Consider the following 25,928-nt stretch of genomic DNA (forward strand, 5'->3'; position numbering starts at 1 on the left):
CCCCGCCCTCTCTCTCTCTCTCGATACTGGCTGGGGAATATTTGATCCATAGAATTAAACTGTGACCAATTAGGACTTTTAAAATAAGTTGCGTGCCTGCTAAGTTGCTTCAGTTGTGTCTGACTCTTTGTGACCCCCTAGACTGTTGCTCAACAGGCTCCTCTGTCCATGGGGTTCTCCAGGCAAGAATACTGCAGTGGGTTGCAATGCCCTTACCGATTGAAGGTCTGCTGACCCAGGTCAAAGCTTGTATCTCTTATGTTTCCTTCATTGGCAGGTGGATTCTTTACTACTAGTGCATATTGGGCTGTGCTTTGGAGTTGTATTATGCTATTTTAATTTTTAAAAATGGATAGTTCAAGGTTGTTTTAATATAATTATAGTTTATATTTTAACCTCAGAATAGAGACAGGAAAGTGAGGCACATAGTCACATTTTACATATACAAGAAGTTGAAGCCTCGGTAAGTAGTTTGGTGGAAAGTTCCATTTTCACTTTAGCACAATTTTTTGACCAAGGTGCTAGTTCGTGAAAATGACTGGTATATTCTTTGTGGACCAACAATATTTTGTTTATTTTAAGCAAAACTATGCTGGGTATCATTGAGATGGAGAGCATTTTAACCTGAGAATGAAAGTTGAATTCTCTATATCCAAGTAGCCTTTTCTTTCCATTTTGATAACGTTTTTCAGAAAGTAATAACGAACCAGAACAGAACTGTTAATTTTTCTAGACAAAGAAAAATGGTATTTCAAGCAAATGATGGTATGGCATTACTTAAATGACTAAAGAAAAGATACGTACACATATGTCTTGCATTACACATCTAGAGATTTAGTGTGTGTTTTTAAGTTGTGTGCCTTTTGATTTTTTTACCCTTTTACTTTCTCTGCTTTTTAGTAAAAGAAATTTAGTGGACATGAGTTCTTAGACCCCAGAAAAACCTACCCCCAATAAACCTTAATTTAATCTAGTTTTTCTTCAAGGGCACCTTGTCACACTTAATTGTTCCAGCCAAGAGACAGAGCAATGTATCAAACAGATGCCTATTTTTATAGGAATAACAAAATGAAATCTCACTGCTGTGTTAATCATTTCATGCTGTACATCTGACCCTTTCAGTCGGGGAAAAATCACTTTAGTAACCCTCCTTGCTACCTTTAACTCTAAGATAGCCCCAAAAGGTAATCTCCTGGGGCTCTCCTTTAGAAAAAGGGGGCTTACAGAAGTGCTCTGTATAGCACTCAGGTTTTCTACTCTCTTGGCATCAGATACATGTACCATCAGAGTGTATCTGAACATCACATGAAGCTTGAAAGAAGCTCTGTAAGAACTCCTGTTTACATTTTCCCATTGGATGACAAGTATCTGATTCATGCTTTTGTGTCCTGAAAATACTAATGATGTAAACCACTGCAATAGTAACAGTCAAGCTTATGTTAGTGTGTGGATTTAATATTTGTGACGTGTTTGTTAATAATTCTCTACCCTGTCTTTGAAGCCTTTTGGTCTGCAAGATAAGGGGTGTTCACTTTTTCTTAAGGCAATGTGAATGCATTTAAGAAGCGCTAAGTAAAATTACATGTGACTGTGAGTTGTATTTTTCTAGATGAAACACTATTAGAGGATTGGGGTTAATATTTTAAGCTCTTTGAATTTGAGAATGGATGATGAACCTAGTTGCCCCAGTGCCCTGCTTTTGGACTTGATGGTGATTACATGTAGAATATCCCAGGGTTTCTAAGCAGATCCTTTCTAAATATTCAGCGCTTACTTACATGGTTGAACCTGAAATCCAAGCACATTTCTTCTCTGACTTTCTTGCTTTTAATTGCTGTGTGCTTCTGTATCATTGACTAACATTTTTGTGCTAAATAATGTTTTGCCTGTTGACTTCTGTTTTAATTTGAGGACTGAATTACCCCCAGGAAAGGTCAGGTTTCTCTAAGAAAAACAATAAAATGCACATTGAAGATTATTGGCCTTTAAATTTACTATACATCTGTAGTCATGAAATACAATAGGTTAATTAGCTATGAAAGGTGAACTTGTTTTGAAATGAAATTTTTTGTTAAAGAATGGCAACATTTTGTCTTGACAGGTGTCTTGGTTGGTGGTTAGTTCTCCATAATCTCTAGAAAGTAAATCTTAATCAAGTGGAGGGTCAACCTATTACTTAAACGTGGGACTTTGTGAAAACATGTAGATATATAAACCAGATCTCTGTTGTAATTTAGTGCTAAAAGCTATTGTTTTAAGTGAATGTAAAGTTGACAGATTCTTCAGATCAGTACCAGAAAGTTCATAGTCATAGCATTTTCACATTGGCAGGCAACTTTTTCATCTAAAGCAGAACTTTTGAAATCTAGGAAAGCTGTAACATGGCTGGAGTTACCATCTGCTAGTTAACACTAGCCTGAATTTTTAAATCGTTTGTTCTTTGTCGTACCATAATGTTAATATTTGTTTGGGCCTTTTGAGGTGTTCCCTGAATAGTATAATCCTCACTAGCATTCAGGAGGATATTTGGGTTTATCTCTGTCTCTCTCTTTTTTTAAACAAATATTATCTAAATATAAAGAAAACTTCAGTATTTGTCTTATCCTGCCTCTGCAACACTATTTTTACCTTGTCGTTTTCTATGTATGTACATTTTTAGTCACAATTGTATTAAAAATATTTTGGATTTAACCCTTATGATATTTTCAATATTCTTATTTTGTATACCACATTTTATAACTATGCCTCAGGTGTTGAGTATTTAGGTTATTGATCCATATCATTGCAGTGACCGCCTTTATGTATAAAATTTGGGGGGACATTTTGTTATTTCTTTAAGATAGACTTTAAGAGGGAGTAACATACTTTGTCAGAAGATACAGACATCTTTGCAACTCGTTGTTGTTCAGTCGCTAAGTCATGTCTGACTCTTTGCGACCTCATGGACTGCAGCAGGCCAGGTCTCCCTGTCCTTCACTATCTCCCCTTGTTTGCTCAGACTCATGTCCATTGAGTTGGTGATGCCATTCAACCATCTTATCCTCTGTCACCTCCTTTTCCTCCTGCTCTCCATCTTGCCCAACATCTGGGTGTTTTCCAATGAATCAGCTCTTCACATCAGGTGGCCAAAGTACAACTCTTACACATACTTTCCAAGAGGAAATCAGTGTGACTTTTAAAGCAGTGAGTACGTGAGCCAAATGTACCATGATTTTGGTGTCGTTGACTAATATAATTAATTGTTCAAGGTACAACAGTAAATGTATAGGGAATCAACAAGGAAGACAGAACACTTTCCCAGTGTTTACTCATTGTGATTTACTCATGTGTCTTGTCTTGTCTGTATTCCTTGATCTAGATTTTTGGATAATTTGTATTAAATTTTTAAAATTAGCTTCCCAATCTCTTGTTTTTTCTTGAGATTGCTCTCAGGTCTTCAGATCCTTTGGTATTTTCTCCTGGTGGGTATAAAGATCAAAAAAGAAATTCAGCAATTCTGATAAATAGAATTTCAGCATCAGAATATTGGCTTTGCTACATCCTGATAGCAGTTACAGGAAAGGGAACATCAAAACACCCCAAAGTCAGTTTGAATGTAAGGAGGAGACAGAGACCGCAGCCATTTTCTGATATCCCTCAGATAACTGAACTGTGGCTTTATTGCCAGTACCTCAATGCTTCATGTGATTGGCATCTACTGGCTGCCCCTACTCCTTTTAACCTGTGGTGTGTGTTCAGTCACTCAGTTGTGTCCAACCCTTCGTGACCCCATGGACTCTAGCCCGACAGGCTCCTCTGTCCGTGGAATTTTCCAGGCAAGGATACTGGGGCAGGTGGTTATTTCCTAGTCCGGGGGATCTTCCTGACCCGGGGATAGAACCCTGGGTCTCCTGCATTGGTAGCCAGATTCTTTACCACTTCTGCTACTTGGGTAGCCCCCTTTTAGCCTAGTAAATATCATTTGTTTTGAAATAGCAAAATTCAAAATTTTCCAGATTTTTTTCCCCTACCTCCCTTTTTTCATTTTATATGTAAAATTTTAAGCATATACAGTTGACTCTTGAACAACACTGGATTTAATCCACGTGTAATATATAGTCGGCCCATTCCATCCATGGTTCCTCCACATCACCAAATTCAGCCAGCTACAGTGTGTGTCCTGTGTAATAATGGAATACTTACTGTTTAAAAATGCAGTTCAGATTCAAAAATTGTTTGAAAGTCAACTGAATTTGGTTTGTGTAATCCAGACAGTAGTTCCTACCTGTAGCATTAGATAGTTATTAGTTACTCATTGACATTTTATTAATGATTTATTTTATTATATATATATATATATAGTTTCTAGAAACAAGCTTCCAACATACTCTGTGAGGTTAAGCAGGTATTAACTATATTTAAATATACTCTTAATTGTCTTGGTACTGAATTTACATACCCTTCTTGACTTTTAGGTTGAAAACTTGAAGACTCTTGTTACTATGTAATTGTTTTGCTGTGCTTCCATTCCATGGAATCATTAGGCCATTTCCTTCTCAGTGGGCACTTTACTACTTTTAGTCTGTTACATATTTTAATTCCTCACCTCTCCTCTCCAAAGCAAAAACTGGTTCTCTTAATTTTTTTTCCCTCAGTCATATGAGGGTTTTTTTTTTTTTTTTTTTTTTAAGGCCAGAAAACGCATTTATTTGGAATTTGTGAAGACTTCAGCCCAGGAGTCACAAATCCAAGAATACTGAAATTGTGTTCCACAAATGAGTTGTTTCTCAAACTGCTCGTGAGAAATTTTAGGTGTTTCATTTAAATGAAATGGTGCTGATTTTCAGGCTAATGCTGTTGGTTAAATGTTGATGATATATTTTTGTTTTTCTTCTTTTAAGATCGAATCTGTTTCTCAGCCACTGGAAAACCACGGTGCCTCTGGTCACCCTTCAGAGTCACTGTCTGCTAAATCGTGTGGAGCATTGAGACCTGTCAATGGAGTTATTAACACGTAAGTTTATCTCTTCTGCATATTTCTATATGCTCATCAGGCTTGTAAAAGATGAGTTTGAGGCTTAGCTATCCCTAGCCAGGACTAACGGTGCTTTAAAGAAGCAGAAACCTTATCACTTCATAATATTGTGCATGCCTCCTACTGTAGCAAGTGTATTTTAAGTAGCATGCTAATGTACTTTCCTGTTACTTACCGTGGCCTAAAATTGTCCCAGCATGGAGAAAAATTCAAAGTCCTAAGGTTATTATGAATTGTTGTGATTAGCTCTGTCTTTGTAGAATTCCCCAGAAGTAAAATCCTCTACTCTAGAATAGATTAGATTCCTAAAGGCTGTAAATCTGTATTTTTGAAAGATAAGGAATCCTTCTGCAAGTGAACAGTGAGTACACATCCCTAATAGGCAAGATTCACCATTAGAACTGGTTCTCAGGCAGCTTATTAACATTTGCAAAAGTTCACCATTTTCTTACCAGTTATAATTTTTTAGACTTTTAAAATTTTATGTTTTTGTTGTTGAAGAAAGCTGAAATCACTTAGAACCTCCTGAGTTCACTTACTGACCTTTGCATTTTTCGGACACAATAGAGTAACATCCACCAAGAGCCTTACAAATAAGCACAGACACTGCATCCCAATTTAGATTAGCAGACATCAGCATCAAGAGGTGATCTCTGTGCTCTAGAACACTTGTTTGAGTCTGTAAATATTTGCAAGGAGAGGTGGTTGAACCAATATTAGAGGCTTTGTTTCTTTCCATCTTCTGTGAAGTAAATATTCTTCCTTCCCCTTGTGTAGTCTTCAGCCTGTCTTGGCAGACCACATTCCAGGTGACAACTCTGATGCTGAGGAACAGTTGCATAAAAAGCAACGACTGAATCTAGTTTCTTCATCAACTGATGGCACCTGTGTGGCAGCCCGAACCCGTCCTGTGCTGAGCTGTAAGAAACGGAGGCTTGTTCGACCCAGCAGCATTGTGCCTCTTTCCAAGAAGGTCAGTACCAGTGAGACCTGGTCCTTGTTAAAGTGAGCCAGATGCTCAGATAGAGGTAATAGTCCTTGCCAACTTTGGTTCATTTAACCAGTGTTTTCCACACTTGGCTAACTAACAAGGCTTCCTGCGGAGCTTTAAGAGATACTAGGTTCCTGAGCCCTGTTTCCTAGAGATTCTGGTTAGGTTTGCTCTGGAGTTGGTCCTGGGAATCGTTTTCAAAAAGTTAGAAAGCTCCTAGGTGACTCCTCAGCCAGGTTTGGAAACAATTGGCTTGAGATTTTTAATAGAAATGGGAGAGAGGAGATTGTGAGTTCTGCCATCAGTTTATGTCTTCTTATTGTTTTCACTGAAAACGGCAATGTGGAATGCTTTACTTTTAAATAAGAATCTCCATTAAAATCTCTTAAGTTGATGATACTAAACGAATGTTTGTCTTTACAGACAAAATGGAAACTATTTTACATCTACAGGAAACTTTCACTTGCCGACTTTTCAAATAGCAGAGTTGGATTTATTCTGAAACCAGTGAAATGGTACTCCAGTAAAAAAAAAAAACAAGGATTGATTAAGAGCATTAACTTTGAAGAGGGCAAATTTCGGTTTGAATTGTGGCACTGCCACTTAGTAGTTTTTGTTTGGGGCGTGTTAACACCCCAGTCCACCCCAGAATGATTCGGAGATCTCATAGGGTTGTATGAAGATTAAATGAAATGTATGTAATTTGCCTTGGGGGTATCTGGCTGATGAGTTTTACTAGTACATGGTGTCTGATGGTGTTAACACTTATTTTTATTCATTTATTCAACAACAACAAAAATTTTTGAGCTCCTCCAATAAGCTGTTATAGAGCTCTGTGCACTGAGGATACAACACTAAAAATAAACCAGACAAAAATTCTTATCCTTGTGAAATAATCTAAAGGGTAGAAAGAGAAAATAATACATGCACATCTATTGTTTTATTTTGTTTCTACCCATTAAGTTATTTCACTAGAGTAAGAATTTTGTAAATAAAACAATAGATGAACGTATATGGCATGTTCTGTAGTATTAAATTTGGCTCCCCTTGTGGCTCAGCTGGTAAAGAATCCGTCTGCAATGCGGGAGACCTGGGTTCAGTCCTTGGATTGAGATGATCCCTTGGAAAAGGGAAAGGCTACCCACTTCAGTATTTTGGCCTGGAGATTTCCATGGACTGTATAGTCCATGGGGTTGCAAAGAGTCAGACACGGCTGAGGGACTTTCACTTTCAGTAGTATTAAGTGCTGAGGAGAAAAATGCAGCAGAGGAAGAAAAATAGAGAATGCTGGGAAACTTAGTTGGAGTTCAGCCTTGAGGCATTTTTTCATTCTAAGCCTTGGATATGTGAAAGATAAGAGACTGGGAAGAAATGACTAGTGAAGTATAGATAGAAGGAAAACAAGGAGTGTGTGGTACGTAGAAGGCAAGTGAAGAAAATGTTTCAGAAAGGAAAGCATGATCATCTGTGTTAGATGCTGCAGACAAATCAAATTAGATGAAGACTGAGACTTGACCGTTCAGTTTTGTGGGGCCAAGGTTGCCTGAGACCTTTGTACACAGTTTTGTTAGTGGTAGAAGAGTGGGATTCTGATTGGATTAGGTTCTGGAGAGAATGGGAGGGAGGGAATTGAGCAAACCATCAGAGATACCACTTTAAAAGAATGTTTCTGTAAAGGAGAATAGAGAATTAGCCTGTTTGACTGAGGGGGATGTTTCTTAAGATAATGCTATTGCAGTATATTTGTCAGTGGGAAAACTGAGGACAAGGAAGAGGCAGGTGATTGGTGCAGTGTTACTACTTGGACAGTAGATTTTCAGTGCTTGACTTGTTTTGTTATAGTATGCATTTGCACTGCATGTCTTTGCTGTGATTGTTTTAAAAGGAAAGTATTATTAGTGAAAATTACCTATCAAGCTCTAATGTTTCTCTCGTCTCTTCCTCAGACTGTCTGCATTACCAGAAAAGAATTTGATGGGTTTCTCATATTGACATTTGAGTCAGTTTTTTATTAATAGTTGTATAAATCTAAATTATTTTCTGAAAGGCTGAAGAATTGATATTGGAAAAGCAAAGAAAACAGTATATTACTGTTAAGTATAAGAAGATAGTTTTGGCCATGCCCTCGATGCTTTTAACAAAAGCAAACAAAACCTACCAACACTGCCTCATGGAGAAATAGCGCTCTTTCTCTGAGGTTATAGGATGGCCTCCTGGGCTCTTGTATCTGTAAAGTAGCAAGGCTTCTTGTTGGAACTGACAGTAGTTTTCTTCCTATTCATGCCTAAAAACTGGTGTACTTTTGAAGGTACATGTATGTATTTAAAATAAGGGGAAAACATACAGAGCATACTAAAGACCCTTTGGTTCCAGTGCCAATGTCTAAAACAGAATCTTCCTGACATATGCAGAAGTAAGCTACACGGGAAACAAGACAAAGAAGGACTTTTTGTTTGGGAAATAAACCATCTGCTGATATTAGCAGTTATGCTGGAGTTCTGCCCTAGTTGGAGACAAAGGCCATTCTCTCTATCTTAGTTGCTCACTGTGTCTCCTATGGATCCTCTCGATTAGTGATACTGAGCAGGTATATTGCCTTCTCTCATTTTGAGGTGATGGATTTGCCAGGCAAATTTATTCAGTAGTTTTGGGTCCCGTCTGTGTTCCAGGACACGTGGGCTTCCTTGGTGAACAAAAACCATTGCCCTTATGGAGCTTACTTTCTAGTGGTAGAGTGTTCAGAAATCACCCAGTACTTCGAACAATAGCCTCTAAACTTTTATGGGATTATAAGCACATGCAAAATTTTGGAAGGCTGAGATAAAATAAGTAGAAGTAGAAGCTCTAATATTTTATTTACCAACTGTCCTCAAGCCAAAAGAATTTTTTTTAATACTTTGAACTGATATTCTGTGATTAACAGATAATGGTGAATAGATCCTTACTTTGATAGTGGACTTCCACCATAACCATTGCATTGGATTTGTAATGGGAAATCCTTCATAGAGAAGTAATGCTGTCACAATGTTAAGGGAACACAGAATTTCTTTATGTATCCAAGTATTTTATCTCTTCATTCAGTTCTTACATGTTATCTATATTCTTGATATTTTGGTCATGTGAAACGAGATCTTTTCTGTTAGTGTTATTTTATAAATGATGTTGATTTTTAGGTATTTATCTTGAAATTGGACACTTCTCTGAACTCTTCCAACTAGTGTTTTTTGGTTGGTTGTTCTTGGTTTTCTAGGTTGGCTTTCTGTCATCACACAATATGACACCTTGTTATACACCTCTTACTCCTTTTCCTTGTCTGGATTCACTTTTAGAACCACGTTAAGAAATGGGTGTGGTGAGACATTTCTGGTTTGAATGGCAATACTTTTAGAAGGTCACTATCAATTTTGATGTAGGACAGCTGAAAATGAATTGGGACACTTAAAGTATTGTTTGCTGTGCTCTGGAAATGTTTAAAGATTTTAAAGGAAGGGTCAATTTCTTTAAAATTTGTTAGAACTCAAGGTGAAACTGAGATTGGCATCTATTCTATAGACAATTACCCATCTCTCAGATGCTTTCAGATTTACTCATACAGATTTTTATTAAGCATTCTTTTTATATCCTATCTGTAGTTAATATCCATTTCTCAGTCTTCATTATATTTGTCTTCTCTTTCTTGATCAGTCTTGTCAGCAATTTTTCTATTTTATTGGTCATTTCAAAGATCAGTTCTTTGCCGTTAACTCCTTCTTCCTGCGGTCTTGGTTTTTCTCACCCTCTTTGCCTTTATTCAAATACTTGGTTAATTTATTTTCTGTTCTTTGTTACAAAGAACAAAAGCATTTAACTTTCTGAGTTTTCTTCTGAGTGTAGTTTTGGATAGCATTCCACAGCCTTTGATGTGTGAAGGAAGTGTTTTATCTGCTATTTGTAAGTTGCCTTTGAGTTTTTTAGTTTTTTTCCCAGGAGTTAAGAATTGAGTTTTTAGATTCTAAATTGTTAGTTTTTCTTTTTAAGCTTTTATTATTAACTATTAATTTTTATAGCATTTTGGTCAAAATGTTTCTATTGTTTCTGCTTATGTTTGTGGTCTGTTGTGTTGATTTTTTAAAAACTGTCTAGTACAGTTTAATAAATTTATATCCTCTTTGTGACTGTGACTCCTGTTTCCAGTAGTTTTTTGTCTTTCATTTTACTTAATACTAATGTTTAGTTGTGTGTATTTTTCTCATTAAATTTAAATAAATTTAATATTTTGTTTTCTATATGATTTTTGAAATAACATAAAAGTATACTTATTTAGGATGGTTTTGATGATAACGTCTCAGCATGTGTTGAATGTCTTCATATACCCCCTGTTTTTGGCTGCACTGAGTCTTCGTTGCAGCCTGTGGAGTCTAGTTCCCTGACCAAGGATCAGACCTGGGCCCCCTGCATTGGAAGCTTGGGGTCTTTACCCAGTGGACCAGAAGGGAATTTCTTTGTGTGAGTTTTGAATTTGAATTTGTGGTTCTTCAGTGATTTGAACACAGTTTGTTCTTAGATCATCATTTTTGTCCCTTAAAACTCTTGTGTCTTTTGGTAGGCAGAAGAGAACAATTGTTTATTGTGTTTTGTTGTGGCCAGTCTTCGTTTCTTTCCTTTTTATTGGTAACTGATTTTACTCTATGCTGTCCAATATGGTATCCACTGTCCACATGTAACTATTTAAAATTAGAATTAAAAAATTCAGTACGTCACCCACACCAGCCCCATTTCAAGTATTGAGTAGTCATATGACTAGTGCTAGCGTATTTAGTTGCACTAATACAGAATATTTTTACCATTGCAGTGCTGCACCAGACTGTGCTTCAGAGTGTTTTTTATGTACCCCTGTTTCCTTCTGTTATTATAGAAGAAATGTGGTGACATTTTGGTTTTTTATTCTCTTAAGTTTATAGTTGCCTCTTTTAAGTATACCAGTTATCAATATGTTACTGTTCCCTTTTCTTTTTTTCTAGCTCTTACTACCTGCTCTACAACATTGTTGTGATCATTAAATTAGATTCCTGAAGTGACTGGCATATTTTGAACACAAATAATAAGCATTCAGATGTTAGCTAACTGTTAATTTTTCTCTCACTGTCTGCAGCCCTTTGGTTCTCCCATAGTGCAAAGGAATGATGGTTAAGTTTATATTTATTGTGTCATCTTGTTGTCCTTTTACTTTATTCTCTTGCTTTATAATAGAGGCCGTGTTATCTTATATATATATATATATATATTCTTATATATATATATTTTTTTTTGGAGACACCAAAAGTTTCATTAATTGCTTTATTGAACTTGTTTTCCAGAAGTATGTTTTTTCTGAATTTCTCAGATTTGCTTTCTTTTCCTTTGTTCTACAATGTTCTACATGTAGTCCCCACGCAAAGGGTTTTGTTTTTGGTTGTTTTTTTTCTCTTTCATCATTAAAAAAATAATTTTATCTATCTAGACTTTGTATTTATCATTAGGAAAAACTTAGCAGCTGACTGAATTAGTTTCCTATCCCAGTTCTGGAGGCTAGAAGTCTGACATTGAAATCAATGTCAACCCTTGCCTGGCCTCTGAAAGCTCCAGGCAAGAACTCTTTCTTGCCACTTTCTGCAGGCAGCTTTAGCATCCTTTGGCTTGAAGTATCATAGCTCCCATCTCTGCTTCCATCTTCACATGATCACCTTCCCAGTGTGTCTGTGTTCTCATGTAGCCTTATAAGGATGCCTGTCATTAGATTTAAGGCTTGGTTGCTCAGTGGTAAAGAAATCTTCCTGCAATGAAGGAGATGTAGATTTGATCCCTAGGTTGGGAAGATCCTCTGGAAAAGGAAATGGCAACCCTCTCCAGTATTCTTGCCTGGGAAATCCCATGGACAGAGGAGCCTGGTAGGCTACAGTCCTTGGGGTCACAAAGAGTGGGGCATGACTTAGTGACTAAACAGCAACAAATCCGGTAGTACTTCATATTAAACTAATTCCACGTGCAAAGACTCAATTTACAATTAACGGTCACATTCTGTGGTTCTGAGCAGACTTGAATTTGGAGGTAGGATCTGAGAAGGTGTCACTATTCTTAGTACACTGGCCATTGGTCCTTGTCTTTGCTGCTCATAAGATAGTTGAATCCTTTTCTCATTCTAAATCTAGAAGACAGACTGATCGGTGCTGTTTCCAATTTGATTCTTGGATTTTAGCAGTTTTCAAACTTAATAAACCTTTGCTCTGAAATGTTAATATTTGAATTTTCTTTTATTCCCCCTGCCAGTTTTCTGGCACTCTTCTGTACTACCAAATTTATTATGTGAAGAACTTACATTCTCTTTGTATAGAAAAAATTACAGGTTTACCTGCCTCCTTCCCTGATTATTTTAATTCTGTGATGTATAAAGACCGATGTAACAAACATTGATGTATGCACCATGCTAAATGCTAGTGTTTTAATTTTTTTTACTACATTTTTTTTTTAATATTAAAAGAAAGTTACAGATAACCAGTGGTCCTTTTATCTCCTCTATCTCCTTTATCGCCACTAGAAAGAGGTGACCAAAGAGCACCAGACGCAGTATGCTGTCATGTTGTACATAGTCTGCAAGTTGGTTTTGGTGTTCTGGTGTGTGTTTTTGGTTTGGGTGTGTATGTGTGTGTGTGTGTTTTAACTCAGTATTGTGTTTTCAAGATCTCCATGTTGATGTACATAATTTTAGTTCAGCTTTTGTAAAATGGTCCACATTTCCTTAAAAGGCATGCTTGTGGGGTTGAGTATATTTGTATCCTGTTTCTTGACTTCAGGGTTCTAAATTTAACTCATATCTTTGACTTATTAATTGTGTTCATATTTTCTATATCCTTTGGTCTACCTTCTGTTGGTTTGTTTGAAATCTGTTTGCTGTGTGTATTGTGCAAGTGAAAGTGCAATTTGATTGCCATTATAGCCTGAGCTAACCCTAACACCTCTATCATGTCACATAGTTGTCATTTCTTTTTTGTGGTGAGAATAATTAAGATCTAGTCTCTTAGCACATTTGTTGCTAATAATACAGTGGCATCATCGATAATTCATTGTACTCTGCATTAGATCTTCAGGACTTATTTATCAACTAGTAGGCAGTTTATACCCTTAAACCACCTCTCTCATTTCCCCAACCTCAACCTCGTTTCTATTTTTTTTTTTTTTAATTCATATATGTTCATATAGTTCTAAAGATGGCTGGTTCAGTACATCCTAGTTAATGATTGTTATTTCTTCTTCATCTTAATCATTATGTTGTTTCCCTTTTGATCTCTCTTCATGCTTTAACTTTAAATGGGTTTCTTTGATAAGTACACTTGCTAGATACATCCTTTTCCATCTCTTTGTTTTCAGTTTTTGTTTCAGTAATTTATCTGTAATTTGTTTTTATTATTTTAGTTATCTTGCTTTTCACTCCCTCCCAAATTAGTCATTAAGTTCATACTTAATTACTTATTTACATTTATGCTTCTTACATCCCATTCCATTCTTGATGAATACATGTGGTAGGCCTTCCAATAGTGGTATGAGCTGTGAAGTCTTTATATATTAAAAACATACAGAATTAACGTTTGTGTGTGAAATATGTATATACATAGGTGTGTATTTGTGAACACAGTTATATTTTGCCTTTATTCTTGAATGGTGACTTAACTACATGTAAACTTTTATATTCAGCACCTTGAAGATAATTTCATTGCCTTCCAATACTTACTGTTGTTGAAAATTCTGGTATCAGTTTAATTGTTTCTTTATAGGTTATCTGTATCTTCTCTCTGGTAACTAAAATCTTTGCCCCCATCCCTTACTTTTGAGTGTTGTGTGTGTGTGTGTCCTGTTTTTATGCTTTGCAATATCAAGGGACATATTTAGATGTATGAGTTGGTTTTTAGCCACTAGGTCTTGGTTTTTGCACCCTCATTCTGAGAGTTCTTATTTGGCTTGCGTTCTGAAATTTTTCTAATCATTATTTCTTCCGATTTTTCCTTTTCTGTTCTCTCTTTTTAAATATAAATGTGTATTGTTGTTGGTCTTCATTCTCTGTTCCATATTGCTTCATTTCTTTTTATACTTTGCAATTTTATGTCTGTCTTCCTATGTTTTATTTCATGTAGTCTTCTCTGACTGTTCCTCCTCTTCATCAGGAGGAACACTAGCTTTGTTTACCAGTTGGGTTTTTTATTTCAGTGTGTACTTTTTTCCTTAGAATCGGTTACTTTTAGAAACATCCTCTTAAGTACTTTTAGAAACTTTTTTTATCCTGTACTTGTCTCATGACTTGTATTCCTCTCACTATCACTGAAAAATTTTAATATACTTATTAAAAGTTATTTCCTAATTTTTCTATTTCTAGTTCACTGAAGACCGCTTCTTCCTATTTCTACACATAGTGACTTCCTTGTAACGGTCTGTGTTCTTGTATGATTTACAGTGTCTTTCATAGCTCATCTGGGGCCATGGCCAGGGAGGCATGTTTTCTGTAGGAGTCTTGTGATCCCTGGACTGTGAAAGTGTCCTTAAACCACAGTTTTTCCGTTAGCTTCTGAATAGACTTCCAGAATTCAGGTGAATTTGGACCTCTTACATGAACTTAGGTTGGGACTGGGCTTTCACTTCTTGCAGTTGGCTTTTTCCACCAAAACATGGAGTAGATTTTAAACTTCCTTGCCACTTCTGTGGCTGTTATCCCAAGACTAGCCTTGGCGGTGAATTCTTTTGTTTCTTGCATCTTGGAATTTCTTTCTCCTGATCAAGCCTTTGGCAGTGTGATAAAGTCTGTGGAATTTTATCAGAATAATTTTTTTTTAATGCACAAAATAAAAGACATTAGTTTATAGGGGAAACCAAATATGTTGAAACAGTTGTTAAATTTTGTGGTATATAAATTTCTTCAGTTCAGTTCAGTAGCTCTGTCGTGTCTGACTCTTTGTGACCCCATGGACTGCAGCATGCCAGGCTTCCCTGTCCGTCACCAACTCCTAGAGCCTACTCAAACACATTGCATCAGTGATGCCATCCAACCATCTCATCTTCTGTCTTCCACTTCTCCTGCCTTCAGTCTTTGCCAGCATTAGGATCATTTCCAATGAGTCAATTCTTCACATCAGGTGGCCAGAACCAAATTATTGGAGTTTCAGCTTCAGCATCAGTCCTTCCAGTGAACATTCAGGACTGATATCCTTTAGGATTGACTGGTTGGATCTCCTGAATAACAAGATTTAGCAGCAGGTGTATTGACTATCTTGATTTCCAGTAGTGATGAGCTCATAGATAGTTTGAGGTATCTGCCACCACTGTAATGTGATGGGTAAATCAATTCAGAGAGTGCCTCATGCCATGTCTTCCACTCAGAGACTCATAAAAGACATTAAAGGCTTAAAAGTCTTCTGTTTAAAAGAGTTATCTTATTTTGTTTCCCAAACTTACTTGATGAAGATAACCTTGGTAAAGTAATCCTGATTAAGCATGTGCATGAATGACAATGATTCCAAGAGAATCATTTCAGAACATCTGCTTTCTGTTCTGTAATCTCTTTGTAGGTGATGTTTGGATACTTGGCAATACTGAAATTGAAAATGAAGCCTTTACCGACCAACATTTTCCATTTCCTAACATCTCATTCTAAAATCATGAGTAGATGAAGTAGGTGTTTTTTTGTTTGTTTAAGTATGCTGAAATAAATATAAAATATGGTGACTTTATTCACAACATTGATTTACTGATGCCATTGTGTTTTTAAGCAGTCTACATATGGTTGTAGGAAAATAAACTAATAAAAGGTTAGACGATTGTACATTTTCTTTCAATATTTGATATACTTGCATTTACTGTTTTAATTGCTATGCACATACACTTGATTTTTATGTTGCGTATACTTCTTAATACCAGTGTACTTGGCATTTTAGATGTCACATAAAAAGTGGTCCTTTCTTAAGGTACAGCTTTGTTTCTTATTCCCATTTCCAGCTGATTCAGTGACCAGTGACCTCGTGTGTATCTTGAACTCTTAATTGTAGTCTCCTCCTCAGTGAGCCCGCCAGAAACTCTGCTGTCCAGAGGCTTTCTGCTTAGCTTTTTAGCCTCCTACTTATCACAGCTTCAGAATTCTCCAAATGCCTTAGGAATGGAAGCACCTGAGATGTCATTTGTAGTTTCCTGTCCTTTCTTTTCACTGGGAATTTGGCTTTTGACGTCTCTAAAGTTGTCCCTTCAGCCCTACAAAATCATCAGAATCTCTGCTCATTTCTCTGTACCCAGAAGTGACCCTCCATCAGGGCACCAGATTCTAAGCATCACTCAAAAATCACCCATTGTCCCCAAAAAGAAGCGACTCAACACTGCAGTGGTTCTTCCCCCTCTGGAATCTTGGCTCCTCAGTATTGTCATTGTTTTAACATTTCTCTCATATCTTAAAGTTATATTTACTTTTTGTTTCTTTTTAAATCTGACTGTTCTAGTTCTCAGTAAGAGTGTTGGTTTGCAGTAAGCTATCCATCATACCCCCTTTCCTTGCAGTTTATTTGTTCAGAAAACTGGGTGGTTCCAGTTATTTATCCTGTGACTTACAATTTTCTGGTTGTATCCCTGTGGTGTAACTTTCTCGCCTCTTGGCATATCTAACAATGTTTTTTTGGATGTTGGACATTTAATTTTACATGATTGAAGCATAGAGATTATATTCTCTTCCTTTAAAGAGGCTTTGTTTTGTTGGCAGCTAAGTTATTTGAGATTCCGTTTTTCCTTTATTAGGAAGAGTGTAGAGTAACCCGGGTCTTCTGGGGTCTTTTCCGAATGCTCTTGACCAGTTACAGTGGGGAAGTCTCTGCCACTGTGAGCTCTGGGAACCGTTCAGTCCATAGCTCCTTGGTGGATCTCCTGACCTGATGAAGTTTAACTCTGTACGTGGGATTCTTAATATTCCACGAACACCTGAGGGAATCTCATGATGATTTCTGGCGTTCTTTTTCTGTATGGCTTCCTTTTCTGAATAATTCTGCCTCATGGTTATTCGTCACCTGAGCCTCTGCACTGTAGTCTCTGGGAGTTTGTTTCCTCAACTCAGTGGAACCATCACGCTCTGCTTGGAACCCCTCACCTGCTGAGCAGTCTGTGTTGTGCCTCCAGGCAGAAAGCTGGGACAATCACAGGCCAACTGATTTGTTTCTGTCTTTAGCTGTGTGTTGTCTGGTTTCCTAGTTTATGGCTAAAGATAAGCATGATCATTCTTAATCCATCATGGCCCGAAGAAATTCTGTGGGGTCGTTGTTTTCTTTTCCAAAATTTCATTATGATACTACCCAAACATAGTATCATTGTGTGAATTTTGCAGTGAGCAGCTGTATCTCCTAGATTCTACTGTTAGCATTGACTACATTTTACCATTATATCCATCCCTCTGTATATTCCTTAATCTCTTACTTTTAGTGCATTAAAGTCTTTCTATACAAACTTAAATCTAGGTTGTTGTTTTGGTAAGGGCACTCACATGAGAAGACATGTAATATCTTGTCTCTCTTGTGTTATTAATCAGTAATGGCCATTGCCTGGACCTCCTTGTTGAATCAGGAGTTGAAGTTATGTTCTACTCATACCATTTATTCTTTGTTTATTAGCTAGACTATGTCTTTAAAGAAAAAAAATGCTCTTTTCTACAATTGGTTTTTACCCTTAACTACAGTCTGGGTGGGGAGGGGGGAGCATGATTTGTGTTGATATCCTTTTATCTACCAATTTTCAAGTAATAAGTTGATTTACTGCTGTCTTCCAAGGACAGTCAATAAAGTCTTCATGGAGGGGGTGATGTGTGTGATTATGAAGTCATCAATTTAAACATATTTGAGTTATTCAAGCCATTGAAATTATTTTCTGTGTTCTAGTTACATTTTGTTTCATGGAAGCCTCTTCACTCTTGCTCTTGAGTCCTTTTGCTTTGACTGATGTGGTCTTGAGGCATTTCTTCTTTCTCACTATTAATATTTAATGGGTGCCTCTGCTTTGAATTTTGCTAAGAATGATCATCGTAACTTGAGCCACCTGGTTCTCAATGATCTTGACCCGCTTGCCCACCCTAGGAAACATTTGACCTTGTGGTCATTTCTGGTTGTCACAGAGGTGGGAGGGAGGGTATTACTTGCACTATGAGTAGAGAGAGGCCAGGGAAGCTGCTGCTTACTTCCATGCCCAGGACAGCTCCTCACAACAAAAAATTATCAGGCTCTAAGTGTCAGTAGTGCTTTTGTGAGAAACTCTGACATACATTAATTTAGCTAGCACTTGTATAGTATTTTAACAGCTTGCAAAATCCTATTTCTCACAGTCCCATGAAATTGGCATTATGTATCCTTTATTAACAGATGAATAAATTTGAGGGGTCACACAAGTAACATGAAAGCTAGGATTTAATATCAATGGTCTTTACAGTTGATATCCTTTTTTCCCCTTCTTCAATGATAAATGAAAAGAGTGTGTTTTGTATGACTATGCAAGTAACAGAGTTGAGACCAGACACTATTCGAAGTGGTTTTTATTTTCACAACAGCCTTGTCAGATAAGCAGCTGTTATTATGAATGAAGCCATTAAGTAATTCGTCTAAGTTTATACAGCTCAGTAGCAGAGTTAGGGCTCAGACAGCCTGGCCCCATTGCTCACACTTTTAACTACTGGATGTTGCCCCATGGTTTTTCTTTTACAGTTTAAACATAATTTAATAAATAATTTAAAACATTATAATGTAATTTAATAAATATAATTTAAAATCTTTTTAATACCTTTGGGATTTATTTTGATGTGAAGTAGGAATCCAGCTTCTTCCCCCACCCCACCTTTTGATATCCCTGATTCATACTTTTAACATGTGGTCAGCAAATCACTCCCTTCTGCCTTTACTTATCAGAAATTTTCTGGGAACTTTCCCCCTTAGCATTTATTCTTCTGGTTTGTAGTTGGTTTAAATTCCATTTGCCTCTTCTCCCTTCTGTACCAAAGCCTATTGAATTTGATTATAGATTAATTTGTAGCATATTAAAAATTAATAACTTTAAGCTTTGTGCCTAAAATGTTAGTTAAACTTATTCCAGAATGTGGTGTTTTTTTTTGTTTTTTTTTTTTTTTTTTGTCACAGTCAAGAATAGAGACTCTTTTCTCACTTTATGTTTCTAAATAAAAGTTGTTTTTTAAGAGGATGACATTTGAGAAAAAAACCTGAGGTGAGGGAATAAGCTTGGAGCTAATAGAAGGGCCAAGTGTAAAGGTCTGTGATCCGGAAATTTGTCTGCCATTTTGGGGAAGTAGCAGGGAAGTCGGAGGAACTGGTGGCATGAGCTAGGAGAAAAGCAGGAAAGGGAAATGAAGTCAGAGAAGAGACAGAAGTAACAGATGGCATAGGGCTTTGTGTGTACCATTGCAAGAACTTTGACTTTTATTCCTTGTGAGATGAGCTATCGGAAGGTTTTGAGCAGAGAACTGCGTCATGATTTGATTAAGGTTGTGAAACAAGATTACACAATAGTTGAAGGGAGGGGCAAGCAGGAATACCGATTAGGAGACTATTTAAGAAACCCAAATGAGAACTGCAGTTGAGGGTGGTATAAAGTGGTCAGATCTTGGACACTTTTAGAAGGCAGAGGTGACAGTATTTCATGACTGTTTTGGGGGTATGAGGAGGGAATGGAGTTTAGGATGAGTCCAGGGATTTTAAGACTGAGCTACTGAAAGTAAAGAAGACTTAGGAGCACAGTTTTGAAGTCACTTAACTTTGGTTGCCTCCTAAGACATCTAAGTATTGAATGGCCAGGGTGAAACTGTGTTAATTGATACACTAATGTCAAATAGTTTTGATATCCAGGAGTAAATCACACTTGCTCATGGTAGGTTTTTCTTTTTTGTGGGTTTTTTTTTTTTTAACAAATAAAATTCATGTGTATAATTTGACATCTTGTTTTCTCTGTGTGTGTGTTTAAAGTTGCCCAAACTATCCTTCAAAAAATTCACCAGATTTTCTCTTAACAAATGATACTAGCGGACTTCCCTGTTGATCCAGTGCTTAAGTGGTTTATCACTTAGCTAGTGCTATTTTTTTAAGTTCTTATATGTTTGCATCTTTCCCTTTTTCTCTTCATTAGGCCAGTCTTAGAGTTATGTAATTAGTTGCTCTATCCTTTCTACCCCTTTCTTGAGGTGGGTTTGGGAAGAGCAAGGGGGAACTCCAAAAGAGCAGTTCTTGAATTTGCTGTTTCTGTCTTGTATTTTTTCTTTTGATAATCTCAGCTTTTACTTTAATTTTATTCTTAGTTTGGTTTTCTTGTCGAATTCTTTTTACTTTACATCCAGTCTCTTAATAACTTAAGGGATACACTCTAGCCATAAAAAAAATGGAATGTTGTTCATTGCCCACTTGGAGAGCTAGTTCATGTAATGGTTTACTTCATCAGAAGAAAACATACCTTCCCTTTAAGATTTCTTGTTTTGATTTTTATATATTTTTCTAATCTAGTCAGTATTTACAGTTTTGGTGCAGTTTTTGGATTCTAATTAGCTAAATTCTCCCGTTCATCTACTGGTGATCTCTGGTTTTTGTCCCTGGTAATGCAGGTCCCTCTTTCTCTACCTCAAAATGTTATCTCCCCCAGAAATCCAGCCCTGGTTTAAATAGGTTGCAAGAGGTATTTTTTTCCAAAACAGTACCAGTTAATGTTGTCTACCACAGTGCATGTTTAGTTGGTGTGATTTCCTTTGAGAGACAACAGTTGTTGCTTACTAGAATTCTTCTACTTTAGTGTAAGTTGTCCAGTCTGACCTTCACAGGGCCTTATTTGAATACCACCCATCTATGTCGCTGCAAGGAGGAGGCAGTTGAGGAAGGTTGATAAAGACCGAATTGTTCTCATATTTATCTTTCTTCTGTGCATGTCTGTGAAGGCAAACAGCCTTCAAGAGATGTGTATGCTGAAACTAGATGTAGTTCTCTCAGTCGTTGCAGTTTCAATGCTACCCTTTTGTCTTTATTCTGATACTCCCTTGCTCCTAGCATCCCATGTCATAGTGTCATTCCATAGGCAAGTCATTTCTTCTAGGACTGCATGCTGCCTGGGTGACTTTGCATGGTCATGATTTGGCAAATGCCAAATCCTAACACTAGAACCTGGGATCCTGCATTCAGCATGACCTGAAGTTTAAAGCATAAAATTATAAAAATCCTATCATTTAAAAACAAAACAGAATTACATCATTTGAAAACTTATTTTTCACTATGGACTTAACTAGGGAGGTTATTTCTTATCATGCCCACATGTATACAAAAGAAGTTTAATGAGAATGATTTTTATTCTGATTAACACAAAGACTATGGGTATGAACACTCACCATACCAAATTCATTTTCATTACTTAAATACGAGCTTTATAACAGTAGATTTCAGGCTAGGTTAAAGAGCAGCTAATGAGTGTAGTCCAGGGAAACTTGCCATGTTGTTTCAGGCCTCCTGGAATTCTTTTTTTGGAGATATGAAAAGAACAGGAAAGGTGTGGTTGGTTATTCATTAGTAAAACTCTTTGGTGGATGAAGTTGCTGAAGAGGGCAAGTCATCTTCTACCTAGAAATCTGAAGCAGATCACTATAGCAGACAGTGGAAAAGCATCATGGTGGTAGAAACATACCGGTATTGTAAAGTGTTCTCAGTAAGCACTTAAATGGACTTCACATAATTAGATCTCTTCATTGGAGAAGAAGTGGATTTACTTAATTACTTTGAAGGTTAGTGTGTTGGAGAAATGGAAATCTTTTAACAAACTGATCAAACATTTTGTTAACTGTGTCATATATGTATCTAGAGAGAGGGAATTTTGAATCTTTGGAATACTGAATGGGGAGCTGAGTTTTTATCAGATGTTGAATCGAGTGTTATCTGGCTTTTCCCAGGTTCACCGGAATAGCACAGCACGTTCTGGCTGTGATGTGAACCCTTCCTGTGCGCTGTGCGGTTCCGGCAGTGCCAGCACCATGCCTCCAGAAATCCACTACGAAGCCCCTCTGTTGGAACGCCTATCCCAGTTGGACTCCTGTGTTCACCCAGTTCTAGCATTTCCAGATGGTAAGAAAGGCTCCATGAAGTCTAATGAGTGAGACTTAAAGGGTTCAAAGTGAAAGACAGTTGGCCAAGATTCTGGTACAGTCCAGGTACTGTCCAGGTATTACTATTATTCAACAGAATATTCTCTTAGGATTTTGCACATCATGCACAACACCTCAAAAAGAATGTGCCTCTAAAACATTACAGCTTGCTAAGCGCTTTCGCCCTAAGGCTTCAGGTGGTGAGGGTGGGGCAGGTGCCTGTGTTATGATGTGCCTGCATGGGCAGCGCTGTTGGGGAGAATGTCTTCATCCTGGGGGTGTACCTGCTGTGGTTACGAGACTGCCTTCTTAGGTGTACGCGAGCAGAGAGCCTCAGAGCTTGCAGGTGCTGGGTGTACCTGATAAGCCTCTGTGTCTGCTGATTTTCTCTTCCACCTCCCTTTTCATAATTGCTTTTCTCCCACCTCACAAAAGAAAGTCACTCCTCTTATCCATATTGAGTCTTGCTGTGGGTCTTCCTCATCCCCCAGAGTATAAAAACCTTGGGCAGTAGGGACACCAAAGGAACCATCTCAGAGTTCATGGCTCCTGAAGAAGAATCCTGTGGGAGTTAAGTAAAAGGAAATTTGAATAAATAATGAAGATGGAGGTACAGTATTTTTTATGTATATAACATATGGCAAGATCCTCTGCTTTTTTTTATTACTTTAGAATAATAACTTATGTTTAGAATTAATAACTTACATGTGAAACTAACATATTACACATCAACTATACAGTATTTAAATTTTAAAAATAATTGATAACTGAAATTAGATTTTACTGTGACTGAAGTCTGATTGAAGATACAAATTTTAACATGCCAGGATGTTGGTATAAAATATCTTTAATGTGTACTTTAGTTTCTTTTTTTATATATGAAAACTGTCTTTTTCTTTATATATAATGTATTTATATGTTTGGCTGCACTGGGTCTTTGTCGCTGCGTGCGTGGGCTTTTCCCTAGTTGCTGTGGGCAGGTGTTACCCTTCATTGTGGTGTGTGGGCTTCTCGCTGCAGTGACTTCTCCTGTTGCGGAGCACAGGCTCTAGAGCAGTTTGGGCTTCAGGGGTCGTGTCGTGTGGGCTACAGTAGTTAGGCTCCTGGGCTCTAGAGCACAGGCTCAATAGCTGTGGCACATGGGGGCCTTTGGCGCTCTGTGGCATGTGGAATCTTCGCAGACTAGGGATTGAACCTGTGTGTCCTGCAGATTCTTTACCACTGAGCCACCAGGGAAGCCTATAATTGTCCTGAGTTTATAATTTTTCTAAAAATTACATTTTGGAATTCCCTGGCAGTCCAGTGGTTAGGACTCTGCTCTTTCACTGCCAAGGGCCTAGGTTCAGTGTCTGGTCAGGGAACTGAGATCCCACAAGCCTCTCGATGTGGCCAGGAAAAAAATCAAAATAAAGAAAAATTACATTTCAGATGGTGAGGAGTTCATGAGCAAAAATGTTGAAAACTACTCTATAGACTACAGAAGCCAATGTTTTCATAATTTGGTTTCATTGGTTTGCAAATAATCTACCCATCTGGCCCCAACCTCCAGAATACTTAAGTTCTCTGAGGATAAGGGACTATGTTTCTCTCCCTACTCTGTCCTTCATAGCACCTTACAGATAGTCTATACACGTTTTTGAAAGGAGGGTAACAAAAATTGGGGTCTGGGGAATGAGAATTATGTTGGATGTAAAATTTACTTAGTGTTGTGTGAAGAAAATCCGGTTTTTAGCTTGAGTGGTATATTATCTTTTTCTTAAAGGGACACAATTTGGGCTTTATGGATCATCCTGTCTAGGTTTAGTCTGTGTTGGAACTAGGCAGCTCTGCATTTGTAGCACAAAACCAGTATGTAGACTATAAGGATGTGGGTGTGACTGTTTAAATAAAACTTTATTTATAAAAGCAGTCATTGCTGATAAACTATCCTAGAAAATCCTCTCTTGTAATTGACAGTTGATCAAACATTAAGTGAAGTTGCTCAGTCATGTCCGACTCTTTGTTCTTCAAATGATTGGATTCTTTCTTGGTCATCTAAATCTGTTAGCTTCCCCAAGCCTTATTAAAACTCCCTCCAACTGTAAGAAAGGGCATGGTGTAATAGTCTTGCTGCCATGTGACTTATTGGAAATATTTAGAAAACTTGAAACATATGAACAGTAAACTAGGCAAGGGTTTAGATCAGGAGTGATGGAGCAGTAAATACAGTTTAGAACATAATGAATGGAAAACACTAAAACATTTTCCTGTGCGCTTCAGACTCCAGAGTGGTTGACTTTTACCCTCTCCTGCCATTTGGATTGTGGCTCATGTAACTTAAGATAATATTTGTATAGCATTTATAGTTTATATGCACTTCTCTTATTCTTGTCTCATTTGGTTTTCTCGGTAATCTTGTAAAATTGCTTCAGTTTTACGTATCAAGAAATAGGCTTAGAGAGGTTGTGGTTTATCTCAGGCTACATAGCTGCTGTAGCAGGCTCCAAAGTTTAAACCCCAGTAATCTGATTCCTGTCCTTCTTTTCGCTATAATTCATGCTTCTCCCCAGCCAGGTTATTAAGAGAAGTCAGATTTCTGCCCATTTCCAGGCTGCAGCTTCAGGCAGAGACACCAAGATGACTCCAGAACATTTGTTGAGTTATTCTCTTAAGATTACAGTGTTGAATTGCATGGTCTCCTATTTGAATAAAGAAGCCTGAGCCTATAATAGTTATATTAAGGTCTGATAAGATCTTTTGCCTGTTGAATCAGTATCAGCTGATAACTATGTTGATCATTGCTTTGTCAACAGGATTACCTTGTATAGTTGTGAATTCCCTCTCCCATCACCTAAATATGCCCAAGCCACCTGCCTGACATCTCCTGTTCCATCATTCTGTAGTCCCTGTGGTCTTCTCTCCCCACCTCCACCCTTTCCCCAAGGCTCTTGCCTTTCCCCGCTCTTGCCTTTCCCCACTCTCTCCCTTGTGTCAGTCACACACACACACACACACACACACATATCCTAATTATGACATTGGAGTTTAGACAAGAGAGATGGTCATTAAATTCTCCTTATGAGACAGTAAAGAATAATAGTTTTGTTTTTTGTTTTTTTTTTTTTTTTACTTTCTCAAGTCGAACATTAACATATCTGCCTATGAATACAGTAGACTTCCTGTGGCTCAACCCGGGTACTTAATTATTGTGTCTAATATTGTGACTATTGGGATTTTTTACTTGATTCACACCACTGCCACACTCAGAATACAGAATGCCACATTTGTAAACTGAAAGATTGCCAGGGTCATGGAGGATGTGAATAGTGTCTCCTGAAATATTGAGATTCCCCAGATCTTTTTGTGTATAATAGTAAGTAATAGTAAAAACTAGCAGCCAGCATACTGTGTGGGTCAAACCTGACCTCTGGGCCACCCCGTTCTTCTCTAGAATACATTTAAAGATGGCAGGACTTCCAGCTTTTCATTTTCTGTAGTTTCACTGATGTTTCCCTAGCCAGTCTGTGTACTTTGTTGTGATGGGAACCAATTGCAGCTCTTAAACCTAGAGTTCATCTCCCATCTTCCACACCTTAGCCACTCCCATTCATTTTAGGAACTGCTCCCTGGCTGGAAGGTGGAGACATTAGGGTGTGATAACCCTTTAGTACTACTGTGATGGCTCAGAGGTGAAGTGTCTGCCTGCCATGTTGGAGACCTGGGTTAGATCCCTGGGTCGGGAAGATCCCCTGGAGAAAGAAATGGCAACCCACTCCAGTACTCTTGACTAGAAAATCCTGTGGACG

The 25,928-nt window shown here is 37.5% G+C and overlaps 1 protein-coding gene across 5 annotated transcripts in view; it reads left to right on the plus strand.

The window, feature by feature from the left end:
• Positions 1 to 25,928, plus strand: part of KANSL1 (KAT8 regulatory NSL complex subunit 1) — a 168,694-nt gene that overhangs the window by 128,848 nt on the left and 13,918 nt on the right. For all 5 annotated transcript variants that reach the window (XM_040245039.1, XM_040245038.1, XM_040245042.1 and 2 more), the window contains 3 exons: positions 4,881 to 4,993; positions 5,792 to 5,987; positions 21,952 to 22,123. In XM_040245039.1, coding sequence (XP_040100973.1) covers positions 4,881 to 4,993; positions 5,792 to 5,987; positions 21,952 to 22,123 — 481 coding nt within the window. The remainder of the gene's footprint in view (positions 1 to 4,880; positions 4,994 to 5,791; positions 5,988 to 21,951; positions 22,124 to 25,928) is intronic.

The sequence above is a fragment of the Oryx dammah genome, unplaced genomic scaffold (assembly GCF_014754425.2).
Source record: "Oryx dammah isolate SB20612 unplaced genomic scaffold, SCBI_Odam_1.1 HiC_scaffold_8, whole genome shotgun sequence".
Lineage (NCBI taxonomy): Eukaryota > Metazoa > Chordata > Mammalia > Artiodactyla > Bovidae > Oryx > Oryx dammah.